This window comes from Sinohyriopsis cumingii, chromosome 10 (assembly GCF_028554795.1).
Source record: "Sinohyriopsis cumingii isolate HCF-2022 chromosome 10, ASM2855479v2, whole genome shotgun sequence".
NCBI classification, from domain to species: domain Eukaryota; kingdom Metazoa; phylum Mollusca; class Bivalvia; order Unionida; family Unionidae; genus Sinohyriopsis; species Sinohyriopsis cumingii.
The window spans coordinates 111,223,280-111,250,055 of NC_142970.1; the positions used below are offsets into that span (position 1 = coordinate 111,223,280).

General features: G+C 36.2%; 1 protein-coding gene across 11 annotated transcripts in view; it reads right to left on the reverse strand.

Moving 5' to 3' along the window:
• The window catches only part of LOC149791026 (uncharacterized), an 89,390-nt gene that overhangs the window by 56,926 nt on the left and 5,688 nt on the right, over nt 1–26,776 (reverse strand). For all 11 annotated transcript variants that reach the window (XM_089972907.1, XM_089972909.1, XM_089972908.1 and 8 more), the window contains exon 3: nt 14,225–14,251. In XM_089972907.1, coding sequence (XP_089829033.1) covers nt 14,225–14,251 — 27 coding nt within the window. The remainder of the gene's footprint in view (nt 1–14,224; nt 14,252–26,776) is intronic.

Sequence of the window (26,776 nt, forward strand, 5' to 3'; positions counted from 1 at the left end):
TATAGCATTCGCGTGCATAAAGGAACTACTTTCTATTGTCAACAAACAATGGACGCAGACCCCAACACTTCTGATTTGTACACAAGAGGCTCTTTACGTTGTGGTTGTTTCTGAATGAACTAAAATAGATGTTTCGTGGACTGCCACATACCAGCTGCTTTGGCACATGACGCGTTGATACAATGTTACAGATTTAGGCTAGCTACAGTACATAACAGACGCAAGATAATGTCCTTACAAATCACAAATCATATACTCTCTTCTTTAGCTGATGATAAGAATGGCAAAATAAAATATACTTACAGTTTGTCATCCTGAATTTCCTCAAAATGTATTTTCTTAATTCTGCCAATCCGAATTACATGAGCCATGTCATAGGTTTTCAATCTGGATTACACATTTCGAAATTGTGCTGTGATTTCGATGATAAGTACAATTGCATCCTCCTTACTGCACTCAAAATGAAATAAGCCTTAAATTTCATAGCATCTTTTTGATAATTGCAATTGAAAGACTTCATATTTTCCCCATATTATGACTTCAAACATTCAATGCCAGAAACAGAAACACATTTTGCAGATGTCAACACGCTTCTCCCTAGCTTCTTAAATCTCATGTATTTCATGTGGAATCGTTACATACAAATCCAGTCCATGATCACAAAATTTCCAAGAATCGAGCAAAATACCAAAATCTATTCACTCCAGATCTGATGGAAAAGTTGTTGCAATGCACATTCATTCACAATATGACTCCAAAATTTGAATTTTAACTAGACACGCCTATTTGTTTCGAAAGTTATGTCGAGCGCGAATAAGTTCAAATTTATCTGGGCGGAGTTATGTGCACATTAATAACGATGTTGTTGTCTAATGATAAATCTGCACTTTTGTATTTAGTTTGGAATACGGCATTCGTTCATTTACTTTGTTTCTTGTAGTGTATTTTGTTTATATAATTAAGCCTTAGGTAGAATAATAAGAAAATGAGCATATAATAAAAAGGTTACTGCATTTGTATGGGAAAATATGAGCTCTTTTTTCGGATGGATATACTGCACTCCCAAGGTCGTGGAGTACATTCCGTTCCAAAACTCGTTCATATTTTCCCATACAAATGTATTGACCTATAAATACTAGATATATTGTGCGCCGTAATACACCAAATGGGATCAGTTGCTCTTTTTTAACCGCTTTCATGTTCACCGGGTTAATATAAATATCTTACAGTAACATTACCCAGTACTGGCTGCGCTGAACAATCAGGTCGTTGTATTGGTATATGTTTTTTTAAAATTGCATTAATGGTTTTAGTGTTGGTTGCTCGAATAATCTCCTTATTTAATGCAGTTATCACACTTGGTAATCTTGCAAATCATTCACGAGATCTCGTATCCTGAATTATTTCCTTCGCATATTGGTATCCAAATAACCGTCTGATTTTGACATTATGTCGCTTCATCAACGATGATACTGGGCCAAGAAATTCTTTGCCGGGATTAACATGTAATAGTTGTGGCCATCGTAGACCACCTTGTAATCCGGATCCTCGTTGATAAATTCGTTCAAAAGCGGTTACAACTTCAGCAGCTGTTTAATTGATAATGGTTCTGCCTCTTTATATCTACTTGCAACATCAACGAGTGTTAACTCGTATTTGTATGTTATTTGACGTCTTCCAATTTTGATGGTATCATGTGGTAAAAATAAAATTTAAACCTGATGAACTTCATTAGGAACGCTGACATCGAAATCTGCGTACTGAATTCGTTTAGGCCGAGGTATATAAATTTGCCATATTACTTGTCGTGCTATCCATTCTGCGGCCGCAGAACGTGTGACATTTGCTGCTTCAGCAAGTTTACTAATAGCTGCTCTACCCCTCCAGTATCCTCTTGGACTATACAAAATTGATTCCATTATTTTAATAATTACCGGCTCCTAATGCTAGTTTACTTTCGTCGCGTACCTTACCAACCAATTAGCCAGTGATTCTCTGATATTTTTATCTTTTATGGAATTTAACGAATGAATCAACTTCACATCTGCAATACGTCTATCTTATAGGTCTTTATTTATTTACGTTACATCATGAACGTGACATGCTCAATCAATATCTTTTATAGGATATTCAACTGCTTTTGGTTGATCTTGATTGTCAAGCCTGATATCAAGCTGAGTACCAGGACCAAAGTAATTATATCCTGGAAGATGTTTTTCTCCTGGGTATTTAGCCCACGGGGTTCCTGGAAACTTTGACATTAATGTAGCAATATCACCACCGTCTTTACGCTGAATTATGGGTAAAACCCAAAATTTCTTTCTGTTACATACTGCACATCTTCCACCATATGCTTTTCTTTTATTTTTGTTGTAACATTAGATAAATCATTAGTCGGAGTTTTAAATCTGCAACGTAAACAATATAAATCCATATTATATAAATATGGATGTAATTGATTTCTCAGGGACACGAAAACAAGAACCGGTTAAACATCATCCAGCGCTACCAAATTCCATCAGAATGATAATAATAGGCCCATCTGTATCGGTTAAAAGACAATTATTACTTAATTTGATAATGAGGTGGCTCAAATGCGACAAGTTTTATTTAGTAGCTCCGTCACTTGTTGATCAGAGATGCTACGATGAGCTTAAAGATTTTGATGAAAATACAAAATTGCTGGATGATGATATATTGATTTTATAACCGATATTGATGAAGCTCCGAGTGTTGATGATTTAGACGGATTTATTAATAATTTAGTGGACAAACAATCAAGTCCGGCTAGAATATTTTCACGAGGGAGATATAACAACAAAGATGTTACTCAGGGATATACACAAATAATAAAACTGATCAGAGATAATTGTAACATTTTAGGTGTATTTAATGGAGTCGATACACACACGTTACGAAATTTTCATCAAACTTGGTACAGCAGTGACATGGATATAATTAAATTTGAAAACTTCTTTTTACGAGTACAGTCAACCCCACCCGGATTCATAACGATAAATTTACGTAATCCTCAATCACGATATCGTATTGGTCTCGATACAATATTTGGTTAATAGCAGTAGAGAGGGTGCCACCTCAATAAAGTGTAATGTGTATAAACAAAAACACATACGAATTTCAGAAAAAAACACAACGACACAATAAAGTAACAAAATGATCTAACTACATTGCAAGTTAGAGACTCCGGTTTTGGTTTATTGACCTTATTTTTTTAAAAGTTTTTTCCGTATGAAGTTATATTTTAAGCAAGTTACACTTCAGCAAGGTCTGTTCGCCCTCTCTGCTGCTTATAGTATCAAGACAAATGTCTGACTATACAACATCAATGTAAAGTCTGTACCGTTGTAAGACTTTGTGTGTTGAAGAGTAGTGAAGACGGACATGAGAGAATAAATTCATTTGATATTAATTTCCTCAGTAAATTCTTTAAGATCTACTGACCAAACAAGATCTCAGATGTGAAGCTATATGAACAGAGTGATGTAACATTTCCCAAATGGTTCGGACGCATAAAGAGCATGCCCTACGAACGGATACTCAAGGAAGACCTCAAATGGGCACCAGCTGATAAGCGCAAATGCGAACGGCCAAAGACATTACGAGGAAGGACCGAGCTGGAAGAGAGGGGAATTTCCTGGGGCAAAGAACGAATCATTTTTCAAATCCGACCTTGATGGCGGAAGATAGTTGTAAACTATTTTCCTGAAATGCAGAGCCAGAGGTGTTCGTGAAATGATAAAATATTCAAACTGATAGGAAGAGGCTTCTTCTTCTTCCAGATCTTTTCATTTCCTGCTCTATTCATTTTGCATTAGGAGAATACCCACACTGGTGTTACTACAGCTTATTTGTGTCTTTCGCTGAAGTGCGGTGCAGGGTATTCAAACATCGAAGTTGTTGGGGCGTATACCTCTCATTATATATGATGGAAAAATGGTAGGGCTACTTCGCTTGCGTGCATTTTAGAAGCCTGGTAGTATATCAGAAGGAGTCATTTTTTTTCAAATTATATTAATGGATTTTTCCCTCAGTTGATTAATATATAATCAATTATAACCGTTTATTATCTCTAAATTAGTACGTAATTAAAGCCTAGGCAGATAGAACTTCGGATGTCGTAGGTCGAATGACAGGACTGAAGCAACCAAAAGGTTACATTTAGCCTACGCATCCTTGTACCAGCATACAAATAGGTGGGTAGGTGTTTTTTCCGGAGTTTTCCCGTGCTCTTCCTCCACCAGTCACACTGTCCGCCATGTATAACCTATCTTGTGCTGAAAAATGGCGTTACACCTTACAACAATAATAATAACAACAACAAATATGTACATAATACTAAAGAATGGTTTCAAACCTTAACCTATCCAACTTTAAATAGCATCGTACTGCTGTAGTACAATATATTGCAAACATATAATACTTAGATTGTTTTTGTAGTCATTTGTCCCGCCTAAACGGCATATCTCTATCATTTGTTTTATTAAAAAGCGAATAATTGTTATTCGGATACTGTAGATTTGATTCCTATTGCTGAACCTAAAGGAAAATTAAAGAGAAGATTATAAATGTAATAACGCAATACCTAAAGAATCAATCTCATTTTCCATGCGTGTGTGTGTGTGTGTGTGTGTGTTTGATTTGGATTTTGACGTAGCTTTAACAATCGTACAGTCATATCGCTACAATGTCTGCAGTCTGGCATTTTGTAATCATGTCTAACACCGGGGCATCATGTCGCAGACTTGTAGCATGATGTCCCACCCAGTCACATTATTATGACACCAGGCTGACCAGTCCCAACACTAACCTCTTAATGCTGAGCGCCAAGCGATGCAACTGTTAGTACCATTTTTTTTAGTCTTTGGTATGATTCGGCCGGGGCTCTAACCCGCGACATACCGCATCCAGGGCGGACGCCCTAACCACTAGGTCACTGGAGCGGTCATATTCCATGATACTTCTCTAATAACTGATGTTCAGCAAAGCTGGATCCCTATCATGACACCAAATTAAATCTTGTTAATTTGGTATTTTGGTCGAATATGTTATTCAACTGTGTGTATGTGTGTTTGTGTGTCTGTGTGTGTGTGTGTGTGAGAGAGAGAGAGAGAGAGAGAAAGAGTAATTATGATTAAGTTGATGAACGTTATAGTTTCAGACCCAATCCACGTGTAAATATATCTGTATGATATTATTTGTATATAATATTATTTTTGCCAGGCATTATTAAGCAAGGACCTGCAGAATGCGTAGATCAATCATCCCGTTCTGTTTGGTGGATATTTGAAATTTTCTGTATATATATATATATATATATATATATATATATATATATATATATATATATATATATATATATATATATATGTATCTATATATCTGCATCTATATGTATGTGTGTGTGTGTGTGTGTGTGTGTGTGTGTGTGTATAGCTGTGAAAGACAGAAGCAATAATGGAAGCTGAATGTGAAATGTGGGTAAGTACCTTTGGGGGTCATGCTGAATTCTTCAGAAAACATGTTGTGGAAACTGTTTTGAATGTGGAGCTAATGAATGCGTTCACATATGAATACCCATATGTTGATATCATACAGCAAGAGAGAGAAAGGAACATATACAGAGTACACACTGATATGGCTAGGACTTGATGTTTGAAAACATATCGAAACCTCGTTAAGGAGAGAGAGAGAGAGAGAGAGAGAGAGAGACTAACTTCACAGTTCGCAAAATTACAATAGTTGTTTAAAGAAACACTGTCTCTCAACTAATGGAGCGTATTCTCATCTCGAATACACTGCATAGTGTTCAAGTTGTGCACTACATACACAAAATAAAAGTGTTGTAGTAAAAGCTCTTGAAGGCACGTGACGTGCACTTAGTTTACATAAAGCCTGGTAGCATGTAACACAGCCTCATTTTCTTCTGTTCTCAGCGCATGCTTGAATCTATACCTCAGGTGAGTAAGTCTATAATCGATTGTATAGGGTTCAACAGCTCTAAATGTATATGCAACTGAATCCCAGGGGCACTATTAAAGTAGTGTGATGGGAGGTGCTATAATAGATTTACAACAATCTAAAATTTAAAACTAGTTTTAGCCTTCAGGTAATACTATACAGACATGTATAAAACACTAACAAATATATGAAATATACTGGTGATCGTTCACTCGAAGACACAGAAAATTTGTATTACTGCAACAGTGTTGCAAGTATTATCGTACTGCATCAATACAAGAATTGTTCTTGAACACTTATGTAATTTCTTATATGGTGAACTAGTTCGAACCCGTTGGAATATATTCATACCCTTGTATTAGGAAATTTCCAAATAGAGGAAGGTTAAAAATATTGCAGCATTTTTTGTGTGATACCTACATATTTTGTCCCTGTGGCTTATACAAAAGGACAGATAGTTTCGAGACTCTAAAGATAATGAATATGGGCTTACGTTGGACGGCTTCGCCTATTTTAAAAGTAGAAAAGACGTTTATATACTAAATGCATTAGACGTGCCCGTGAAAAGGAATGAGCAAGTCTCTTGGCAAATAGAGTTGTCTGAGACGTATGAACAATCAGTAATTTTAAACTTTTCTTAATTTATTAGAGATAGGCATGGCAGAATCATCTACATCTACTTTGTGTACATCTATGTTTAGAATTATCTATAACTTCGGTGATGCTCCAGGTTGAGTTGGGTCTGCATTGTGATAAGACTGTTGCTTTTCACAATATAATTTAGTTTATCTTAACATGTATAGCTCAGTTTGGGTAAATTGTCAAGATACATTTAGCATCATCCTACTTGTATAGTTTCTATTTCTCAAATTACACAAATATGTTGAAAACCTTTCCCTATCCTCGATTCATTTGCACAAGTTCTTATACTAAGCCCTTCCGATTTTCTGACAAGGATCTCTACTGACTAGCTTTTCTCCCTTTCTATTTCAAGCATATTTATTGATTTTCCCCTTATAAAATAGTAATATCATTTGTAATTTCATCTTCCTATCCAGTCTGTTGTCTTTTCTTATACGAAGCATAATAAATATAGGTTACCCTCTTATTTCTAACAAAAACATTAACAATATAATTGGTCATTAATCTAATCAAAGAAGCTTTAGCTTGTTCCAATTTGTGGGAGAAACATGTTTTTTCGGGCACTAATGAATTTTCTTAACAAGTGCTATGTATTCTAAATCGTTCAACAGATAACTGTTTAATTTCTACAATGTTCTGTGCATTTCTGTTTCTCGAAAAAAGAAAGGGTTAGTTGGACTAGAGAATGGTCTGTTCTATAACCTGGTTCTAGAGCGGCATAGTTTGCTATTGTACAAAACATTCAACAAATAGGAAGAAATCTGACCCTGCATAAGCATCGTTTTGAATCTATATTTCGTTCTCGTCAGATACCATGTAGATTATATTCCGCACATACATCAATTCCTGCATATTTTGCCTAAGGGTATTTAGTGAACTGTAATTATATGTATCGATATATATATATATATATATATATATGTATATATATATATATATATATATATATATATATATATATATATATATATATATATATATATATATATATGAAGTTCACCCCAATGATTATATGTTTTTAAGTCTACCATATTCCGCCTCTTTTGAGTATAGAAATATCGTGTGTCAACATTAGGACATGGCTTGTTTTAAGTGTATACCTGTAACTGTTAGTTGAATTATCAAATGCAATCTTGCTGCGATTTACATAATTTATATATCTATGTATAGTTAAGTGTAGGGTATTGTTCAAAAGAATATCTGCTCTCATGTTTACTCCAACTTAATGATGATGTAATATTCATTAAGTTGGAAACTTTTCTCTCCTTTAATATTGATCTGTTATATAGAGAAATTAAATTGAACGTTGGGTATTCATTTGATTATGTGAAGTATACGCAAAAGTTGACTAGAGAACGTTGGAATGCAAAAAGAGAAACATTCTTCTTTTCCAAGTGTGGATCTTCATCTTGATAGTTTGGAATCAAAATTACTTACATTTTTAACTGATCATGAATGCATACAAAGTTAAGTGATCTGTTCGGTTATATTGATAAGGAAGGACTATACCACATAAATAATTTTCATAGTTAATGATATTATTTAATTTTCCTTCAAGTGAAGTTATAGTTTTATTGTTATATTGTACATCAAAAATGTTATCAATCAGTTTGATATTTGGTTGTCCGCGTAGCGTTCTTTAAGTAGTCATTGAAGTCATCCATTTCTTAACATGTTTCAAAGTCATCATCCACCCCACCCCACCCCATCCGTAAAGCTAAGCACATTGCTTTATCATTTTGATGATTGGAAATATTTTGATTTGCTAAACTTAATAAGGAGGATTGCACAATTCACTGTTTTAATGTTGAACCCCTTCCCCCCAAAACAGATACTTTCATTAGATTAAAATTTAAGTAGCCAAGACAATGATTGTGCAAGACATATATATATATATATATATATATATATATATATATATATATATATATATATATACTAAATAATAAACACCCTAAGTAAGATATAATGGTTGTCCCCACCATATAATAGTATGAAAACTCGAGATATCCTTTAATTTACTCAGAAAGCTTTGTTGATATGCGTCGCCTTTGATCAACCTTTTTCTCCTTGGTTTAGAAATAACAGTAATGGAATTCCCCTTGATCAATAACGCGAAGTATTTTGTTTAATCTAGGAAAAGTTTTTTTAGGGTCATCTTGACAAGATATGCGCATTTCCGATAAACGTCCCATGTCAAAGTGACTTCCATTTAAGAAGAGTTGAAATACGATTGTTTTCAAGATGGCCATCATAGTGACCGTTTGTGACAAACGCTCATCACCATATTAATGTCATAAATGTGATTCTTAAAGAAGTCCTCAGGTGAACCCCCATGCTGATATGAAAGTGTGATTGGGAGGAATAACAATAACACGATTTTCTAAATAGCATCCATGGAGGCCATATTGGATATCATATATACATCACTTACATTTGGATGATCTAGACTTGATAGAAGTTGTCTGGTGAAACCACAAACTATTTGTGACCTGTGATTGAGGACAAGCAGCAATCATACTATTTTCTAGATATCCATTATGGTGGCCATGATGTAGATCAGACTGGTGTAATTTACAATTGAGATTATCAAGATATCATACAAAGTCTTAGAGCGAAAATACCATACTTATATCCATCATGGAGAATTCAAAATTACGCAGTTTTTCTAATTGTCATTGATGTGGCCATACTGGATGTCTGAAATGCACAATTCGACCATCATTTCATAAGAATTAGCAACGAAAACACCTTTATGATGGAACCGCGGTAGCTGTATTGGATGTGCCAGTAGTACTATATTCATTTAGGACCACTTATATATGATAAGACATGATAGGAATTCTTTGGACCATAACCCAAGGGATTTGTTTAGTAAGAGCAACAATAGTGAGATGTTCAGCACTGCAGCTGTAGCTCTCAAATTTGGTATCAGATCGGCACTGATTTCATTTATAACCTATCTGTTGGTAAAGGAAACGTTGTTGATATGACTATCCATTTTTTATTGGATCATGGTAGGTATCATAAGAAATCTTGTTGTTGAAAACCACATGCCAGTACGACTTTTCATTACTGAGGCGTAGCTAGAACAAATTTAAAGATCGCTGCCCTGGCTGCCGTATTAGAATTAAGGAGGTTCCAATTGTATTCAGGACAAACTGGTAGGTATGATTAATTCGTGTGTGTGTGTGTGTGTGTGTGTGTGTGTGCGTTTGTGTGTGTGTGTGTGTGTGTGTGTGTGGGAAGTGTCGTGGCAATCCTCCAAATAACTTAGGAGTGGTAATATGAATATGTTGTAACAGACGAAGTGACAACAGACGAAAGACTATCACGTAAGGTATTCCGTTCTATGACCAGTAAAGCTAGAAACACTGTACTGGATGATACGGTCTAGTGTTGAATTGATTAGTTGGTATACCGGTAAAAGATATCGGATATTTTCTTGGGTAAATGTAATTAATCAAATCTACCACTAAGTGTGTCACGTGATCGAGTTTGTAAACATAATTCATTAGGATATTTCGATTGTATCTATCACCACTAGTGGCGATTATTAACTTCACCGAGACGAAAAATAAAACAGTAACGGGAGCAAATGTTAAAGATGACTCCGATTACATCAGTAACCATACCTAGATTAGACAATGTGTGTGTGATCTGGATTTTTAAAGTAGCTTAAAAGAAGCCAATTCTGTCATATCGCTACGTCACGATGCTATTCAGTGAGGCAGTTTATAGTGATGTTTAGCACTGGGGTATCATGCCACAGATATGTAATTTCATGTCCAACCATTGTCCCTCCCAGTCACCTTATTCTGTGACGATAGATAGATAGATATATAGATAGATAGATAGATAGATAGATAGATAGATATGTGTTATGTGAGTGTTCGTTAGGACTCTCCTGGTGCACATTATAATCGGAGGGGTTCGTACTATGCTTTTGTTATGCCATTAGAGAACATAGATACTATTACATATCATCCAGTTCCGTTTTCAAGGTAATTTGGGTACACAAACACGTCTAAAAAAACCACAATCACGTCCCAAACTCTCAACATTAACAATTGTTAATAGAAGTAAAGAACTGTACCGTGAAATACAAAAATAAATCTTGTTTTGGTGAGCAAATCTTCATTGAAAATCTTTCCTGACTGTTCTGACTGGCAAATTAATTTCTCGACATAATTGGCATCCAGCCAGCTCCTCAGCATATGACAGCAACGTTATTCACATGAAATAACTGCATCAATTACACTGTTTAGTATGATATGCTGCTTTATAGTTGTATATATAGCTGGAGTCAATTGATTTCAGAAGTGGTTCCTTCCTGTTAGAGTGTGTATATATACTTACAAGAACAGCAGAGTTTTACTATACATTGTAGGGTTAAATCAGCATCCGCTACCGATATGCCCTTTCTTATCAAAGGATTAATCGTTTAAATCTGAGCAGAAATATAATATTTTACGATAAGAATGATAATAAATTGAAATTTAATCTTTTCAAATGTATTTGATCTCTTTTTCCCTAATTGATTTGTTTATACGGAATGCAAGAAAGATCTTAAGTTTGATAATATTATATTTTAGAGTTTGATGTTATGCATAATTGCATTGCAATTAATTTACGTAGGATAACAAAATATGGATGGCTTACAAAATAAGCACGTTTCCTATATACCATCATGCTTGATTCTTTTAGAGTTTTAAAAGACATCTCTACAAAATATCAAGTTAGTATTAAAAATGGAAAAAGCTTTAGTATCGACAAGTTTCTTTATCTGTATTCTCTTAAAAAGTTGCACTTGTGATCGTTTCTCTGCCAACCACCTTTGTTGTGGATCACTTGTACAATAATGAAACAGTGGATGCATGTGAATACAAACTTTCTGACAATGTCTCGACTGATTGTTAACATACTAAGATGTGTATGCTGAAATATATAATATACATTTTCGGTCATTGCTTACCTAAAATAGCAAACGTTTCAAATGAAATCAGAGGTACTGCTATGCCTGGAATACGATTTTGGAAAAGTCAAATTACTTAAGATCGTCAAACTTGAAAAACTCTGGGAGATATAATTATACACGTATGTATAGGGCCTGTATTGTTTATAGGTGAACTGATTATCACACGTTTAGCACATTTCAAATAAAAAATCGATACTGTTGATATAGCAGCACGCTATGTGAATCGGATAGGTCTATATAAATATATGTAATCCTTGTTCAATTGTCTCGTCATTTTCTGGATGCGACTAAGAGAATACTTGATCTACTTTATTTTACTATTACTATTAACACTATCGTGGCCATCATTCCAATCAGCACAGGAAAAACACTCCAGATGATGTATGCCGCGGTTTTCTACAGGGGTCTGTTCTTAGATCTGTTCTCTTCATTTTATACACTCAGCCGCTCTCAAGTGTTATAGATCATCATCCCGTGTGTCGCCAATTGTACGCTTATGATACCCAAACATACAAATCTAGCCACCCAACGGAAATTGATGCTACTATCCAAGCTGTAGAGAGGTGCATTTCTGATGTGAAATCATTGATGACATGTAACAAGCTGCAGATGAATGACGATAAAACTGAAACCATTCTGATAACAACAGAAAAAAACGTTATCATGCATATCCTTTATCTCTAACAATAAATATTAACAACATCAACATTAAATTCACACAGTACAAAATTTAGGTGTTACTCTTGACAATTCTGTCATAGTGCACCGGCATATCATAAACATATGCAAGGCTGCATTTCTTTTCAAATATATTTCAGTTTATGCCCCCCCCCCAAAAAAAAAAAAAAAAAAAAAAACATTTGTTCATTAGTACTTTCAAGACTGGACTTTTGCAACTCATTTATGTCTGGTTCGTCTCAATATCTACTCCAAAAACTTCAAAAAGTTCAAAGCAAAGAGGCTCAGATCGTCCTTGGCGTACCATGATTGGAGCCTACATCCTCCCCCCACCGCCCGCTCTGTACCCTAAACTGTCTACCCATTCGATCCAGAATCAAACACAAAACGGACTCCAGTCCAACATACCTATCCAACCTCACCAATGTGTACACACGAACAAGATACGTATGCTTCTCTTCTGACAATCATATACTCATTATTCCCACTAATGCAAACGAAGTCATATGGACAATGTTCTTATGCATACCAGAGCTCAACAACGTGGAATGAATTGTCCACTGAACGTAGATACAAAGACAGTGATCTCATTCAAGAGTGCTATCTAAACTAATCTATCTCGATTGCAAGAACAAACTTAAAGACCTAATAATATTTCCTACCTTAAATATTTTCAGAATATTTTATGTGTTCTAATTTCATGGTGTTTGTTTTTGGTAATCATATCATTATATACGTTGTCTTTTATGTGTTATGTGTTTTCTAATGTTGTAAAGCGCTTACAGCTTCTAACGATTAGGCGCTATGCGAAGCCCTCATTATTATTATTATCATTATTATTGTTATTATTATTATTATTATTATTATTATTATTATCACAACAATCACATTAGTAGTTACGTATTTCGGAAAATGACCCGTTTGCCATACACATACTTTTCTGAATTGAAACTAATGCTAGAAGATGTGTAAAACCGTTGGATATTTGTGTGGTTTAACCTTAGGAGAACCAAGGATTTCTATACTAGTGTCCAAGACCAACCTACTGCGTGTATACAGAGAATGGTCCAGCAGCCTATTGTAATACAGGAAGTCCCCAGTACATTGATGTTAATGCAGACAGTCCCCAGTACATTGATGTTAATGTAGACAGTCCCCAGTACACTGATGTTAAATTAGGCAGTCCCCAGTACATTGATGTTAATGTAGGCAGTCTCCAGTACGTTGATGTTAACGCAGGGAGTCCCCAGTTTATTGAATTTAGCATGCGATGTTGGATCATAATTCCACCCGAGGACAAGCAGGGGTTAAATCACAACCTGTGCGAGTAAATACACTAACCTATTTCTAAAAAGAGTGTTGACAAATGTTCAATTGGCGATAGTTACTCAACAGCAACATTTGTCCAAATCAAATACTACAAATATTTGGTAAAATGAAAATTCAAACTTGGAATCACTGACTGGTCATATGATTGCAAAACGGCGAAACATGTTTAGATATTGAATGTTTCCTATATTCGGTAATCATCGACCATAAAAATATGAAACAGCTGGATTAATTCATGTTTTCTACAATATCTAGTACTGCATTTGCGGTGAAAGCTATGTAGTTTGTTTCATACATTCAATATTCAATCAATACTCAATCAATATCCTTTACATAACGCATATATATATATATATATATATATATATATATATATATATATATATATATATATATATATATACACACACACATATACATTGTAAGCAATAATACGAACTCCATTATACGAGTGAAAATTCAGCATCAATCACCAATACTATCAAGGTGCAGTAGCCGCAAATATGTATCATAGATGATTCTAAAGCTGTACGCTTGGTGACACGTCAAATCGTTGTTAAAGAAGATGATTAAAAAGTTATATCTCCATGGCAATACCTACGTAAATATTTCATTTACCTGAATATGTTATTCCCCATTCTGCACCTGAAATAATAATAATAATAATAATGATAATAATAATAATAATAATAATAATAATAATAGTACCAAGAAGAAGAAGATTTTATTGTTGTTGTCGGGTTTAACGCCATTTTTCAGCACACGATAGGCTATGCATGGTGGCCAGTATTAATGGTGGAGGAAGAACCAAGGAAAAGCCCGGGAAGAACCACCAACCCACAAGAAGCTACTGGCAAGCTTTCGCACATACCCACATTAGCCGATTCCTAGACTCGAACCCACGCAGAAAAAGAAGAAGTAGAAGAAATAGTAGAAGAAAAAGAAGAAGAAGAAGAAGGAGACTGGATGATGGATCGGCGTAAACAAATATAAAATAAAACAATTGTTAAAAAGAACAACGTAATAATTGCCAGTGTTATCGAAATAACTAGTTGCACGTCGTCAAGAATTGTATTGCAGATAATTGTCGAAAACTCGTTGAAGGGCATAAATGGTAAATGTTCCTAATATAAATTTTCATTATTTATGTAGCGATTAGTAACGAAATAGTCGAAAGCAATCTAAGGCTAAAACCAAAATGATCCAAACGAAAAGGGAAACTACTCAAAGGGTCAGTGCTCTTTAACAGCCATTCTCTGTCTTCTACAATTCGTCTAAAACGATGATATAAACATACATGATATACAATATTCTGGTGCATGTTAATATTTATTTTCATGTAGACTTTTTAGTCCCCTTGTTATGTCTGCGATCTTATGGATAACCCCTTTGCTCTGATTACATGACAAGTTTTAAAGAGTAAAAGAAGCAGCCAACACAGCATGAGCAGCAGTGAGGGCGAACCCTACGAAGAATTAGGAGGCCCCAAATGTTAAAATAATCCTTCTACGAAAAATCATTTGCCTGAATTGGGAGGGGGGGGGGGGTAACGATATTTATATTTGAGGCACAGCCCTACAAATTTTAGAAGGTTCCAAACGTCAAAATAATCCTTCCACGCAGGAGGATTAAAATGACGAAGAAAAAAACGTAACTTTTTTAGGACCCGGAGAGTGTATCTTCAAGTGTTCCTGTCCGAGTTAGCTGCGTTGTTTTCCTGCTGGAAATAGGTTAGGTGTGCAAAACGATTACAAAAAATGAACCAACTCGTTGTCGCCGCCCTTCCCGCTGCTATGAATTAAAAAATTATGCTATTGAAAATGGCCAACATCGGAGAAGCAAACAGTGCTAGATTAGCACGAGATCGACTAGAAGCAATAAAGAAATATCTTCCCGTGAGAGATTCTGTAAAACAAAATCTATAACAACGACAGGAAGCACAAGTAGAAGACGTTGAAGGTACATAACAGTTATTTAAGCCTGTCACTGCAGCTACTGGATAAGTCCTAACTGCTATTAGTGTACCTAAAAAAGAGCCAGGGGGAAAACAAGAAAGTCTTCTTCAAGTATTAAAAAAGACTGCAGAACAAACTGAAAAGGTGGCAGCAAGAACCAAGAAAACGAAAAAGATTTTACGAGATCTTCCAACTGCAATAGCCGCAGCTCAACCTCCACCCACCGGTGAAGAAATACTTGAAGATATTGGTGAAATTCGTACTTAAGTTGCTGACGTGAAGAAAGAACTTGAGTCTAAACAAATAAAAGAGAACGTTGCACTGATTAAAAAATTTAGGGAAGGGTTTGTTGAAGATATTAAAAGTACTAAAAGTGAAGAACTACCTGAAAAAATATTAATTAGTATATTTAATATATCTAATATTTTAAAACCTGGGTTTGAAAAAGTAAATGATGATAGTCTTATTAAATGTATATATCGTATATATATATAATTAAAAAACAAGCCAGAGATGATGATTTAGAATATAGAGGGCTTTTTGAAGAAGTACGGAGGCTTTATAAAGAGAGAGTGAAACAAATAGAACAACAACTCTCCCAGCAGGAACCTTCTTATCAACCTCCTCCACTCCTGCAACAAAAAGAACAACAACAATCTTTTTCACCGCAGCAAAGGTTGATGTCGGAACCTAAAGGGTCTGAAGAGATACTTAAAAAAATCAAAAGAAGAAAGATCGCCCTTAAGACTATTTAAGAAAACAATAAAAGAAGGAGCAACTGGTATTGGTTTGGGAAGTCATATTATTTGTCCTGATAGTGCTGTCAATGATGTATCGCGGTTAGAAGTTCTCATAGGAGGCAGACGAGCTGGCAATAATTCACCAGAAATAATCAATGAAGCAGCCGATATTTGTCAGCAATTATTTCAGGGTGGTCTTATGGATATTCATATTTACCGAGAACTCACTGATGAACTCGTCGACAGTGACTGAAGTCATCATGATTAGATAAATGTTTAACAAATAAAATGATCATATATGAATCTCATCAGAGACCCCGGCTGGTCAGAGTAGTGAATTCACGATTACCCGTTTATAGTGAGTATTACGGGGATGGACTTGGCAACGTTGTTCAAGGATTATTTACAAGGATAGCTCCAAGGTAGGGCCAATCGGAAAACAATTATCAACGAAAGCTATTGATGTTATTCGTGAAAAAGCTCCTGGTGTTCACGGCAATTAAGGACAGAATATTACAATTATTGCGTCGACGAAGGAAAATTCACCAGCCTGTAAAATTACCGAGTACTGAGGTTATGCCAGCAGATGTTAGTAAGATAATAAATCAGGCTGCAAATCAAAAATTGACAGCATTAGCTAATGTACCCTCCGCTAAGGAAATATAAAAAAATATAACTTCTAGTTTGATAGCAGGAAGTGGTCTTCGTATTATATCATAACAATTATAATAAAATGCTGAGTCTACATCCAATGAAGCATTTGACATGGACAAACTAGTCAGAAGGGATAAGTCTTTACGCGATTATCAATACTATTCTTATGATGCATAAACACCTAACTCATACTCAAGAATTGAATTGCAAGTTCATGATACAAGTAGATATTTTCTACCCTGTGAAGCATTTATCGAAGTTGAAGGTAAACTCGAAAAAGCAGATGGTACTGTATACGAAATTGGTGATCGTGTTGGTTTTGTTAATAATGGTATAATGGCATTATTTAACACCACTGCATACGTCATTGATGGAAGACAAATTGAAATATGTCATAATTATGTTGATGTTGCCACGACAATACTCGGTCTTGCAAGATATTCCGATGACTTCGCAAGATCCGCTGGTCCAACGATGATGTTTGCAAAAGATACATCCGATCATCCAGAAAACAGAAATGTAAATATAGGTAATGTGAGAAACGCAGACGGAGCCGCAGAAACGCCTGCAGTAGTATCAATGAATGAAAATTTTATTTTAGGTTTTGCAGCACGCAGATCGGTGTTAAACGGTGATGAAGAGTTTTCATGCGTCATTCCTTTATCTCATATTTTTGGATTCTGCAGACATGTTATATATGGCGCCAAACACACAGTAGCACTTGTTAGGAAACAAAATGACAATGATGCCATATGGCGAGATGCAGCAGTTGATCTTGATAAAGTAACGCTGACAAAGCTATATTTGTGGATGCCGGTCATGGTTCCATCTATCGCTGCAGAAAAGCGACTACTTTCCTTTATGGATCAAAGTGGTAAATCATTGTTATCATGGCTTTCAATGACCGCGGATAGCGCACAAATTAACGCTCCTGGTTTGTTCACGTGGCAAATATCACAACAACAGGGAGTGTCAGCACCACGACATATATTCGTTGCGATTCAGGCAAATTCCAGAGTAAATAAGACAAGAAGGAAATCCTATGGTATTTGATTCATTTGGAGTTTCTGAGGTTTCCTTAAGAATCAACGGACATCAAGAACCCACTGAAGACATACAGCTGGATTTTGAACACAATCATGTTGCACGTGCGTATTATCGATTGATGTCATATTTGGGACGTGATCAAAACATTGACACTGGGTTGCAAATATCTCAGCGCGATTTTACAACGTTGTATCCGGTTTATTACTTTTCGTTGGAACATCTGGATTTATTTAGACGATCTGTCGTTGATGTAACGTTTCGAGCGCGTCTTGCTCGAGTACCAGCAGAAGTAGCTGGTCCACCGATCATTCCTGATGGTTGTAGAGCAATCGCGGTCATACTCTCTGACAAAGCAGTGCTACTTGAAGGTGTTGGTGGCCGAATGAGAGTCGTTGATGCCCCAGTAGAGAATATGTAACAATTAGATCAACCGCGTTTATTATAAAAATGTCGTACAGTCACGTTAATGTCACTCTAACTCCCGGTCAGATAAAAAAATTAAATCGAGGAACGCAAGCACATGTGGAGCAACAATAACCCTGAAACAAGACCAAATTGCTAGTGGCGGTTCAAATAAACTATCACTGACTAAAACTCAACTTAAACATTTTAATAAAGCCCTGACAGCCAAAACCGGAGTTCAACTTGATTTTGCTCCGAAAGCTGTCAAAGATATGGTTAAAACCGGTGGTATTTTTCCACGTCTCGCAGCTATATCCGCACTCATAGCCGCTGCTGCTCCCGCGGTGGCCAAAGCCGCAGCGTTAGGTGCTGTTGGAGCCGCAGCCGAAATGGCATTAAAGAAAGCAATTGGGAAAGGATACAAACAAAGGAAGAGGTCTAAGACTTCCAAGAACTCCACCTTCATGGTACCCAAAACGTTTTCCGAGATGAAACCAATGTCAAATTTTGATTTACTCGATGCTGCTTAACAATTAAATATAAAAAAGTTCAGAGGCATCGTTATGCGGGATGAAGTACCACAACGACCGAATAATCCGGAAGCCGGTATCATTAATCTTGATAACAAAAACGGCCCTGGAACTCACTGGGTTGCTTACGCAATTGACCCACGTGGAATTATTTATTTTGATTCTTATGGGTTAGCACCGCCGGTTGAATTTCTGAAGTATGTCAGTAGAGTGCAAAGCATTCCAACTTGGTACTCAACGCTTCCAACACAAACATTAACCGACCCACCAATATGTGGCCGTGAATCATTAAACGTTCTCGATATCGAGATTGACCAAACCACTCACAAAGTCGTGCTCGAGTATACCGCAAATTTAAACAATCCCCTAAAGAATAATGGTCGATATTTACGGAAGATACCTCATCGAAATAAAAACAAAAAAAAAAAACAGGATATTGACGTATCAAAATACGTAACAAAAGATGATCTCAGTAATCTCATGAATCTTGATGAAGTTGGCCCAGAAGAAGTTATTTTTCAGGACGAATACGGTTAATTAAAAACCAGTAATATTAGGTGGAATGACATAATTCTCAGGGTACTCGGTGCTGCCAGAGACAACATCCTTGTGTTTACCGATGGTGGTAGAATCAAAGATTCAAATATATCGTTTGCAACCATCAGAGATGAAATAAAAAAAAGTATTGCTGATCGTTTAAAAACCACCGGTGACAAAATGGCAGGCGAACTCAGCATGAACAAAAATAAAATAGCGGTTTTAGCGGATCCAACTTCCCCGGAAGATGCCACAACAAAAAAGTATGTTGACGCGACGTCCAACACCATATGCACTAAATTATCCACGTTTCGACAATAGTATTACGTTCATGTAAACCAGTTTCCAAGACTTCGTAGAAATTTTCAAAAGACTAATGAAATCGCAAGTGAATTCTTTGGTGATCCGCTGACCGTTAACATGAAACTCACCGATATCAAGACGAGCATCGACACAGCCAAAAAACACAAGAAGATATCGTAGCGGGGATTCCTGAGATTGTTCACAAAACCAGCTTGATTAAAATTCCAGCCGGAGTAACCCCAGGGCATATTACCAACATAGTATATACAGTATCATCTGGGTTCGCAACATGGTCGAAAAAAAATAATACTATCAAATATACTGCAACAATCACTGGAGTGTATAGGTTGTCTGTGTTTAGTGCTGCGCGATTTGAGATTTTCACAACATATCCTTGGAGGCATTCCACTGACAGGTCTTCTGGAGTTGTGACTCTCATATTGAATAGCGGAGCCGAAGAAGCCTTTATACTGGAAGCAGCTGATAAGAAATTAACCACAACAACTTACTGGTGGTGCGTAGAATTTGTAGCTGAAACATCTCAATTGGTCACTGTGTAAAAAAATAAAATGACCCTATTGACAGCGTCAACGACGAAGTCAATGACAGCGTCAACGACAAACGTCCAACAGTATAGATACAATCAAATGCGCGAATGGCAATCAGAGTTAAAAACCATCGTTGACCAGTATACGTTAAAAGTCAAGAAATACAAACGGCGTGTAATTCTCATTGATGCTGTAGTTTACTCAGTATCCGCGTTAGTTGCATCCACCGGAGTAGTATTATCAGCATTAACTCCAGTAACAACTGCAATCGCAGTAACTATATGCGTTTCATCATCCACTGCCATTGCAGGAGTTTTTAATATTATCGCACAAAAAATATCCACGTGCACGAGCATGAAATATCCTGACGCGGTTACACGATTAAACACGGCCATGGCAGCCTATTCTAAATTGTCGTCGTTGATATCATCAAGCCTTAGCGACGAAACGATATCAGATTCCGAATTCGCGCTCATGGTTAAAATATACGATGAAGTCCTTGGTAATAATTTAGAACTTCAACAGTTATAAAATGTCCGAACTACTTCATCGAGCTCTGCTCGACATAGTCGCAATTACAACTCCGGTAAAAACTACAATGTTAACAATAAGCTTGACTAACCCAGAATTCGGTATTAATTTTCCAACGGCGATTGCAGTGAAAGAAATCGCATTATCACAATTACGAGTCTGTCACAGTTGGCCAAATATCAGATCAAAATCATTTGGTGGATTACCAGCCAATAATTCGTTTGTGTTTGCGCGGAAAAATAAACCGGATGGTACACCAGACTGGAATGTCATAAAGTTACCCAATGGGTCTTATCAAATCGAAGAAATCAATGAAGACTTACAACGCAGAATAAAAAATATCACTGGAAAAGAATCCAAGATAAAAATAGAGACTCATGAACCCACACTGTCTTGTGCGATTGAGATAAACACTCCTGACTATGCTGTGAATATTTATCAATCTTCGATTAGATGGATATTGGGCAGGCCTGAAAATCCACCACCTGCACCACCATCGCCGCTAGAACCTACGAAATCTGATTATGTCACTGACCAGCAGTCATACCATGATGTTAAAATGTCGTACAAAGATAATTTATTCAACATAAAAAAATCAAAACTTCGTGATAGTTTTGATTTCTTCAATGACGATATCACATGGGGTTTTATGTTTGAAAAAATACCGCGACAGATGTTAGCTGGGGTTTTAGACTTGAAGATTTCATTGAATTCTTTAAAGAAATTAATTAAAAACATAAAACACAACTGCAGCGACTGCAACAAAGTTTCCAGGAACATCTTTTTGATATATCAAGTTCAGGCAGTGATATCTTTAAACAAATTAAGATCTTAAATCAGCTCGTATCTGATATGGAATATATCAACCGGCGAGCAGTCCAGACAGTAATTTATGACCGTGGTAACAATAAACAAAAATTTCTTGACAAATACAAGATAACAGAAGCTGATCTACCAAATTTTAAAATTCCCGGATATAACGCAGACGAACTAAAAAAATCAGTCACCGATATCATCGATGAGTATTTTCCTGATATATTTGAACAATACAAGCGAACACTACCACCTGCAAATATTCTCAGACACAACAATAGCCCCAAAGGGACAGGTAGACATGTATCCCCGGAATCGTAAATATCACCTCTGTGGTCGCGGTCAATCTTATGTGTGACGTAGTCGATGACAGCTATGCCACGGACACAACATTAACAAATCAAGCCCAGCAAGGATACATTCTTTACTCGTTCACCCCTAAAGAACATCCTGGATGTTTGATTGTGCAAGAGCCGGTCAATCCGGTCTTTCTAAGATGTCATAATCCGTTGTTATCAAGAATGAATTTGACACTCACTGACCAGTCTGGGAACCTATCGGACTTGAGGAATGAAAATTTAAATATTAATTTACTTGTAAAATCCTAAGGATTTTGTCTTTAGATTTCCATGCTAGAGTGTTTTACACTCCAAAGTGTTTTACACACACACTCCAGGATCTCTTAATCTGCAGGTGTTACAAAAAATATTCACTGACAGAGACCTTTGATTTCTAATTAATCAGACTAGAATTATATAATGTACCAACACGTAAAGGTTTTTATACACAACAAGCAAGTACTTTAAAACCACATCAGAGAAATATTTCATCAGCTTCTAGTCGACCCAGTTGAGATAGTAATTGATGTACTCGGTAACGAGGATATTTTATTGACACAACCACAGCTAGATAAACTACGGCAAGAACATATTTCAATGATCACGTGTGATAGAGATCAAATTCTAAATTATGCGCATTCTTGCATTAAATTTGTTCGACTTCAGGAAATATTATCAAACCCATCAGCGAATGCAGGTACAAGGTAAAACTCATCAGGCAAAAACAAAAAAATTCAGGTTACCAGGTGAAACTCATCAGATTGACAAACTAAGACCTGTAGGAAAATACATACAAATTTGTACTTTCCTCCAGCTCATAGGTGAAAAAAATGATATAGGTAACAGGTACCCTTTTTTTTTACTCCAGGTATAAAAGGGGGATTTAGCTTTCGATTGTTTCACTGGTAACTTCGTTACTGGATTGTTTCACAATCAGACACTAATTTTGCCAATTGCCGTACGCGTGAATTTATTAATTTCTTAGATTCGTATTCTTGTGATAAGTGTAATCTAATTTTTTCAATTGCACGAGACAACGAAACAAATTCATTTATTTGTGAGTCTTATATCGAAGCTAGCAATTGATACATTGCAGTTTGAATTCTTTTGATAAATCTGTAGTTAGATGGTAAAATATACCGTAGTTTCTTGGTTAGCTTCTTGCAGAGTCTCAAAATCAAGCATAATTTTTTGAGGACTTAATTCATCAGATAATTTTATACCGTTGTCTTCTAATTTTTCAATAGCATCAATCACATCATTAATATTTTCGTAATTCATATTATTATATATACCGAATATTTACTTATTTAAAAGGACCAAAAATAAACAGTGGCATGTGATGAGCGGTTATCACTTCCATGAGTACACAGCACTAACCTATGTGTCTTCCACGGGGATCCTTTCGGACTTTTGTTTTGAGATTTTTGTCCTACAGAGACTTTTCTTAATCTTCTCGGCATTCCCCGTGATCGTTTCTTTTTGGCTGCATTCTTTCTGAATGTTTTATTTTGCGAGTTACCCATGTGACATAGAGCTATGCATCCACTGCCATTGTTTATTTTGGGGGGAACCGGTGCGTCACAAACATACCTCCCAAACGAATTCTCGAAATGTTAGAAATTTCAGAAGGCTGTTTGTGTATATTGTACATTGCCCCCCCCCCCCCCGGAAAATCCCAAGAGGTGAAAAACGCACCCCCACAATTTAACGTGGAGGAGGAGATGTACATGAGGACCCGATGGTCCCCCAATTATAAAAGCACGAAAAAATGGCACCCGTCGACAAATTTGCCAGTTACGGGATTCGATCATACACATTGGTAAAGTTGGGGACCAAAGTCTGCCGCTTTACCACTGCGCTACGTTCGGATGTAATGAAAAGGAGTTAAAAATGTTTATATAGCTAACCATGACCAGTGGCAGGTTCTGAAACAGACATAGAGTTTATATTATTTATGAAAAAAACCTCCAGAAAAACAAAGTTTTCGGAAAAACAAAGTTTTCGGAAAATTTTGTTTTCTAAGGATAATTTTTTGATTTTGTTAAATGCGGAAATAGACTGTGGTATATTGTATCAGTTACACCATGAACCGTAAAAAAAACAAAAGCCGCATACACTGAATACTTGTAGGCTGACTCATATGTTGACCTTGTTAAGGGGAGAAGTCATTGGAGATACAGGTCGAACGGAAAACCGTTTACCTATTGTAGTGTGTATAGTAAACAATTCGTTACACAGTTAACTGTATAAACGTAGTTATTTTGGGTCGACTTGAATTTTTAGGATTAATATTAACTCGCAGGAGAGTAATGACGATCTTTTGAAAATCAATTGAGAAAACTGATTGCATGATATATGCTTAACGGAGTTATCTCCCTTAAATAACACTGACATTTATAGGATTTTACACAATCTAGCAATAATAAAACACAATTCTTTCGTTATTTTTCTTGGAGATGGACGATTTATATACTTTTTCTGCGATATTTCATATTGAAGGCTCACATATAACAAAATACATGCTAGCTGCATACATCGAATGAAAAATTCTCTTTTCTCCGATCACTATATTTAAAGACTGAATCATTTTAGGTTTTCTAATCCCTCCGGTACCCCCACGTGCAACATTCTCGCGTTGTGTTATAGCTTGAAGGTTAGATAATTCATTATTAAGTTTATTGTTATCTTTGTGATCGATCACAAGACCGTCTTCGATCTCTCCGCAGAAACATTCGAACACAAAACGATGGTTGTAATACCTCCTTTTTCCACTAATAGTAAATTGGAGATAACCAGTATTAGTAACAGCACCAACTGGTTTTATCAACTTGCAATTTCTGACTATTCCATCGCGATTTGCTTCGTAATTCCTAAAAGTAGGTTGTGGGACAAATTCTTGATTCAATTATGCAATACTAATGTCGTTTGTTTAACTAATAATTTGTCTAAAAACTTAGTTATATAATCGCTGTCACATTTTAGCGCGTTACTGTTATTTTGTTTGTTATAATATCGTTTAAGCTCACGAAATTGTTTTCCTTCGCAACTCGCACACAATTGCGTTTTATCTCTGACCCCAATACCACATCGCAGGCATGGTATTGGTCCTAGACTTCCTTTCCTGATGCTTTGTAAATGCATGCCACAGAATTCTTTTCTGCAGGATTTATTACAAGCGGTTACATATCCCACTTTGAGCCACCTGCACCGATTGGTTTGAGACATTATATATACATAATATTTCTTATTTAAATGTGTGTCTTAAATATAATATGGAGGAGTTTGAGAGATTATCTGCAATCGAGCCTTGGAAAGCTTCTAGATTTGATCTTGACAGACTAACCCCTGACCCGCGGAGGCGAGCTCTGACTGATTTGATTAATATTATCAGAGAGGCCAAAGAAGAATTTCGTAATGATGGGTCTTCTCATGTATGGTCGACATTCAAAATTATACGTGACACTGAAAGTGTCGCTGACTCTGTCATTGATGCTACAATGAACGATACACGAGCAAAAACAATTATCGATTACCTCTTTGATAATCAAAACATTTTTCAGAGTAAAATTTATCGTTAACACTGAAGGTGTCAGCGAAGCAGATAATTGGATTATCCGTGACAAACATGACCCTGTCTTGCTAATGGAAAAGCTGTCATCGCGAGTAAAGATTCCAATCCAGGAGCACTGACTGGGATTGACAGACCATATTACGCTCGAGCGTATCCTGTAGCCGCGGTCATTTATGGAATTTATCCGACAAAAAACCCAACATGAATGATCTTGCCCCAATGAGAATTTCGTCGTTGAATTGTGTAGCCGAACGAGTAACAGAACATTTTAGAAACGCAAAACGTGGAAACGATTTAACTAATCTGCGACGTGAAAAAATAGCGAAGTGGGCTGAACAAGTCAAGGATACTGGGGCGTCAATAAATGATGTTGCCAGGTTAGAAAAAACACTAAGATTTCCAATAACCGTAAAAACAATAACCAGATAAATATTATACGAATCGAAATATAATCGAAACGGAGCCTCAATAAATATCACCGATCATAACGCTCACGCCTGGACGGAAGCAGTTACAATATTTCCATGGGATCGAGTTGTAAAATTTTACTCAGGAAATATATTTGATGCTATTTACCAGGCGAGTAAAAACTACCCTGTGTCAGTGTGGTTATTTAAGAGTTCCGAAGATGAAGAATATGATCAATATGTTTGACCCAACGGTGAAATATACCTTCAAGAATCTCTACACGAAGAAATAAGAAAACTCGCCTGTAGGTATTCAGAGGATGCTGAGCAATTATTAAAAAATTGTTTTACAGTTCCATCAGTTGCTACACACGCTGCCAGAGAAACAAATTCGTGGAAACCAACGCAATTTGAATTTCTTGAGGATATACAGTTAAGTTGTGTCGAATACGGTCATGGCGGATTATGGAATACTAAATACAATTACCGCGATATGATATCAGTGGACATGGTCGCGTGCTATCCGGGAAGTTTTCTCGGGATGGAAGAATGTTCTGAATATTTTAAAAGATTCGGACATCCCACGAGCTCGATGACACAGGTGGCGATTAATGGTCCGTTACCCGACTTTGATTTGACAGGTTTCGCTCGTGTGGTATCATTCGAATTCGCTAAGGGTCTTCATGTCATTTGTTATGCTTGGTTTGGTAGACACCTTTCAGAAAAACGCTGGGCATCAATAGTTCTGTTACGATATATGCTTGATTGTAAAATAATGATATCGCTGGTTG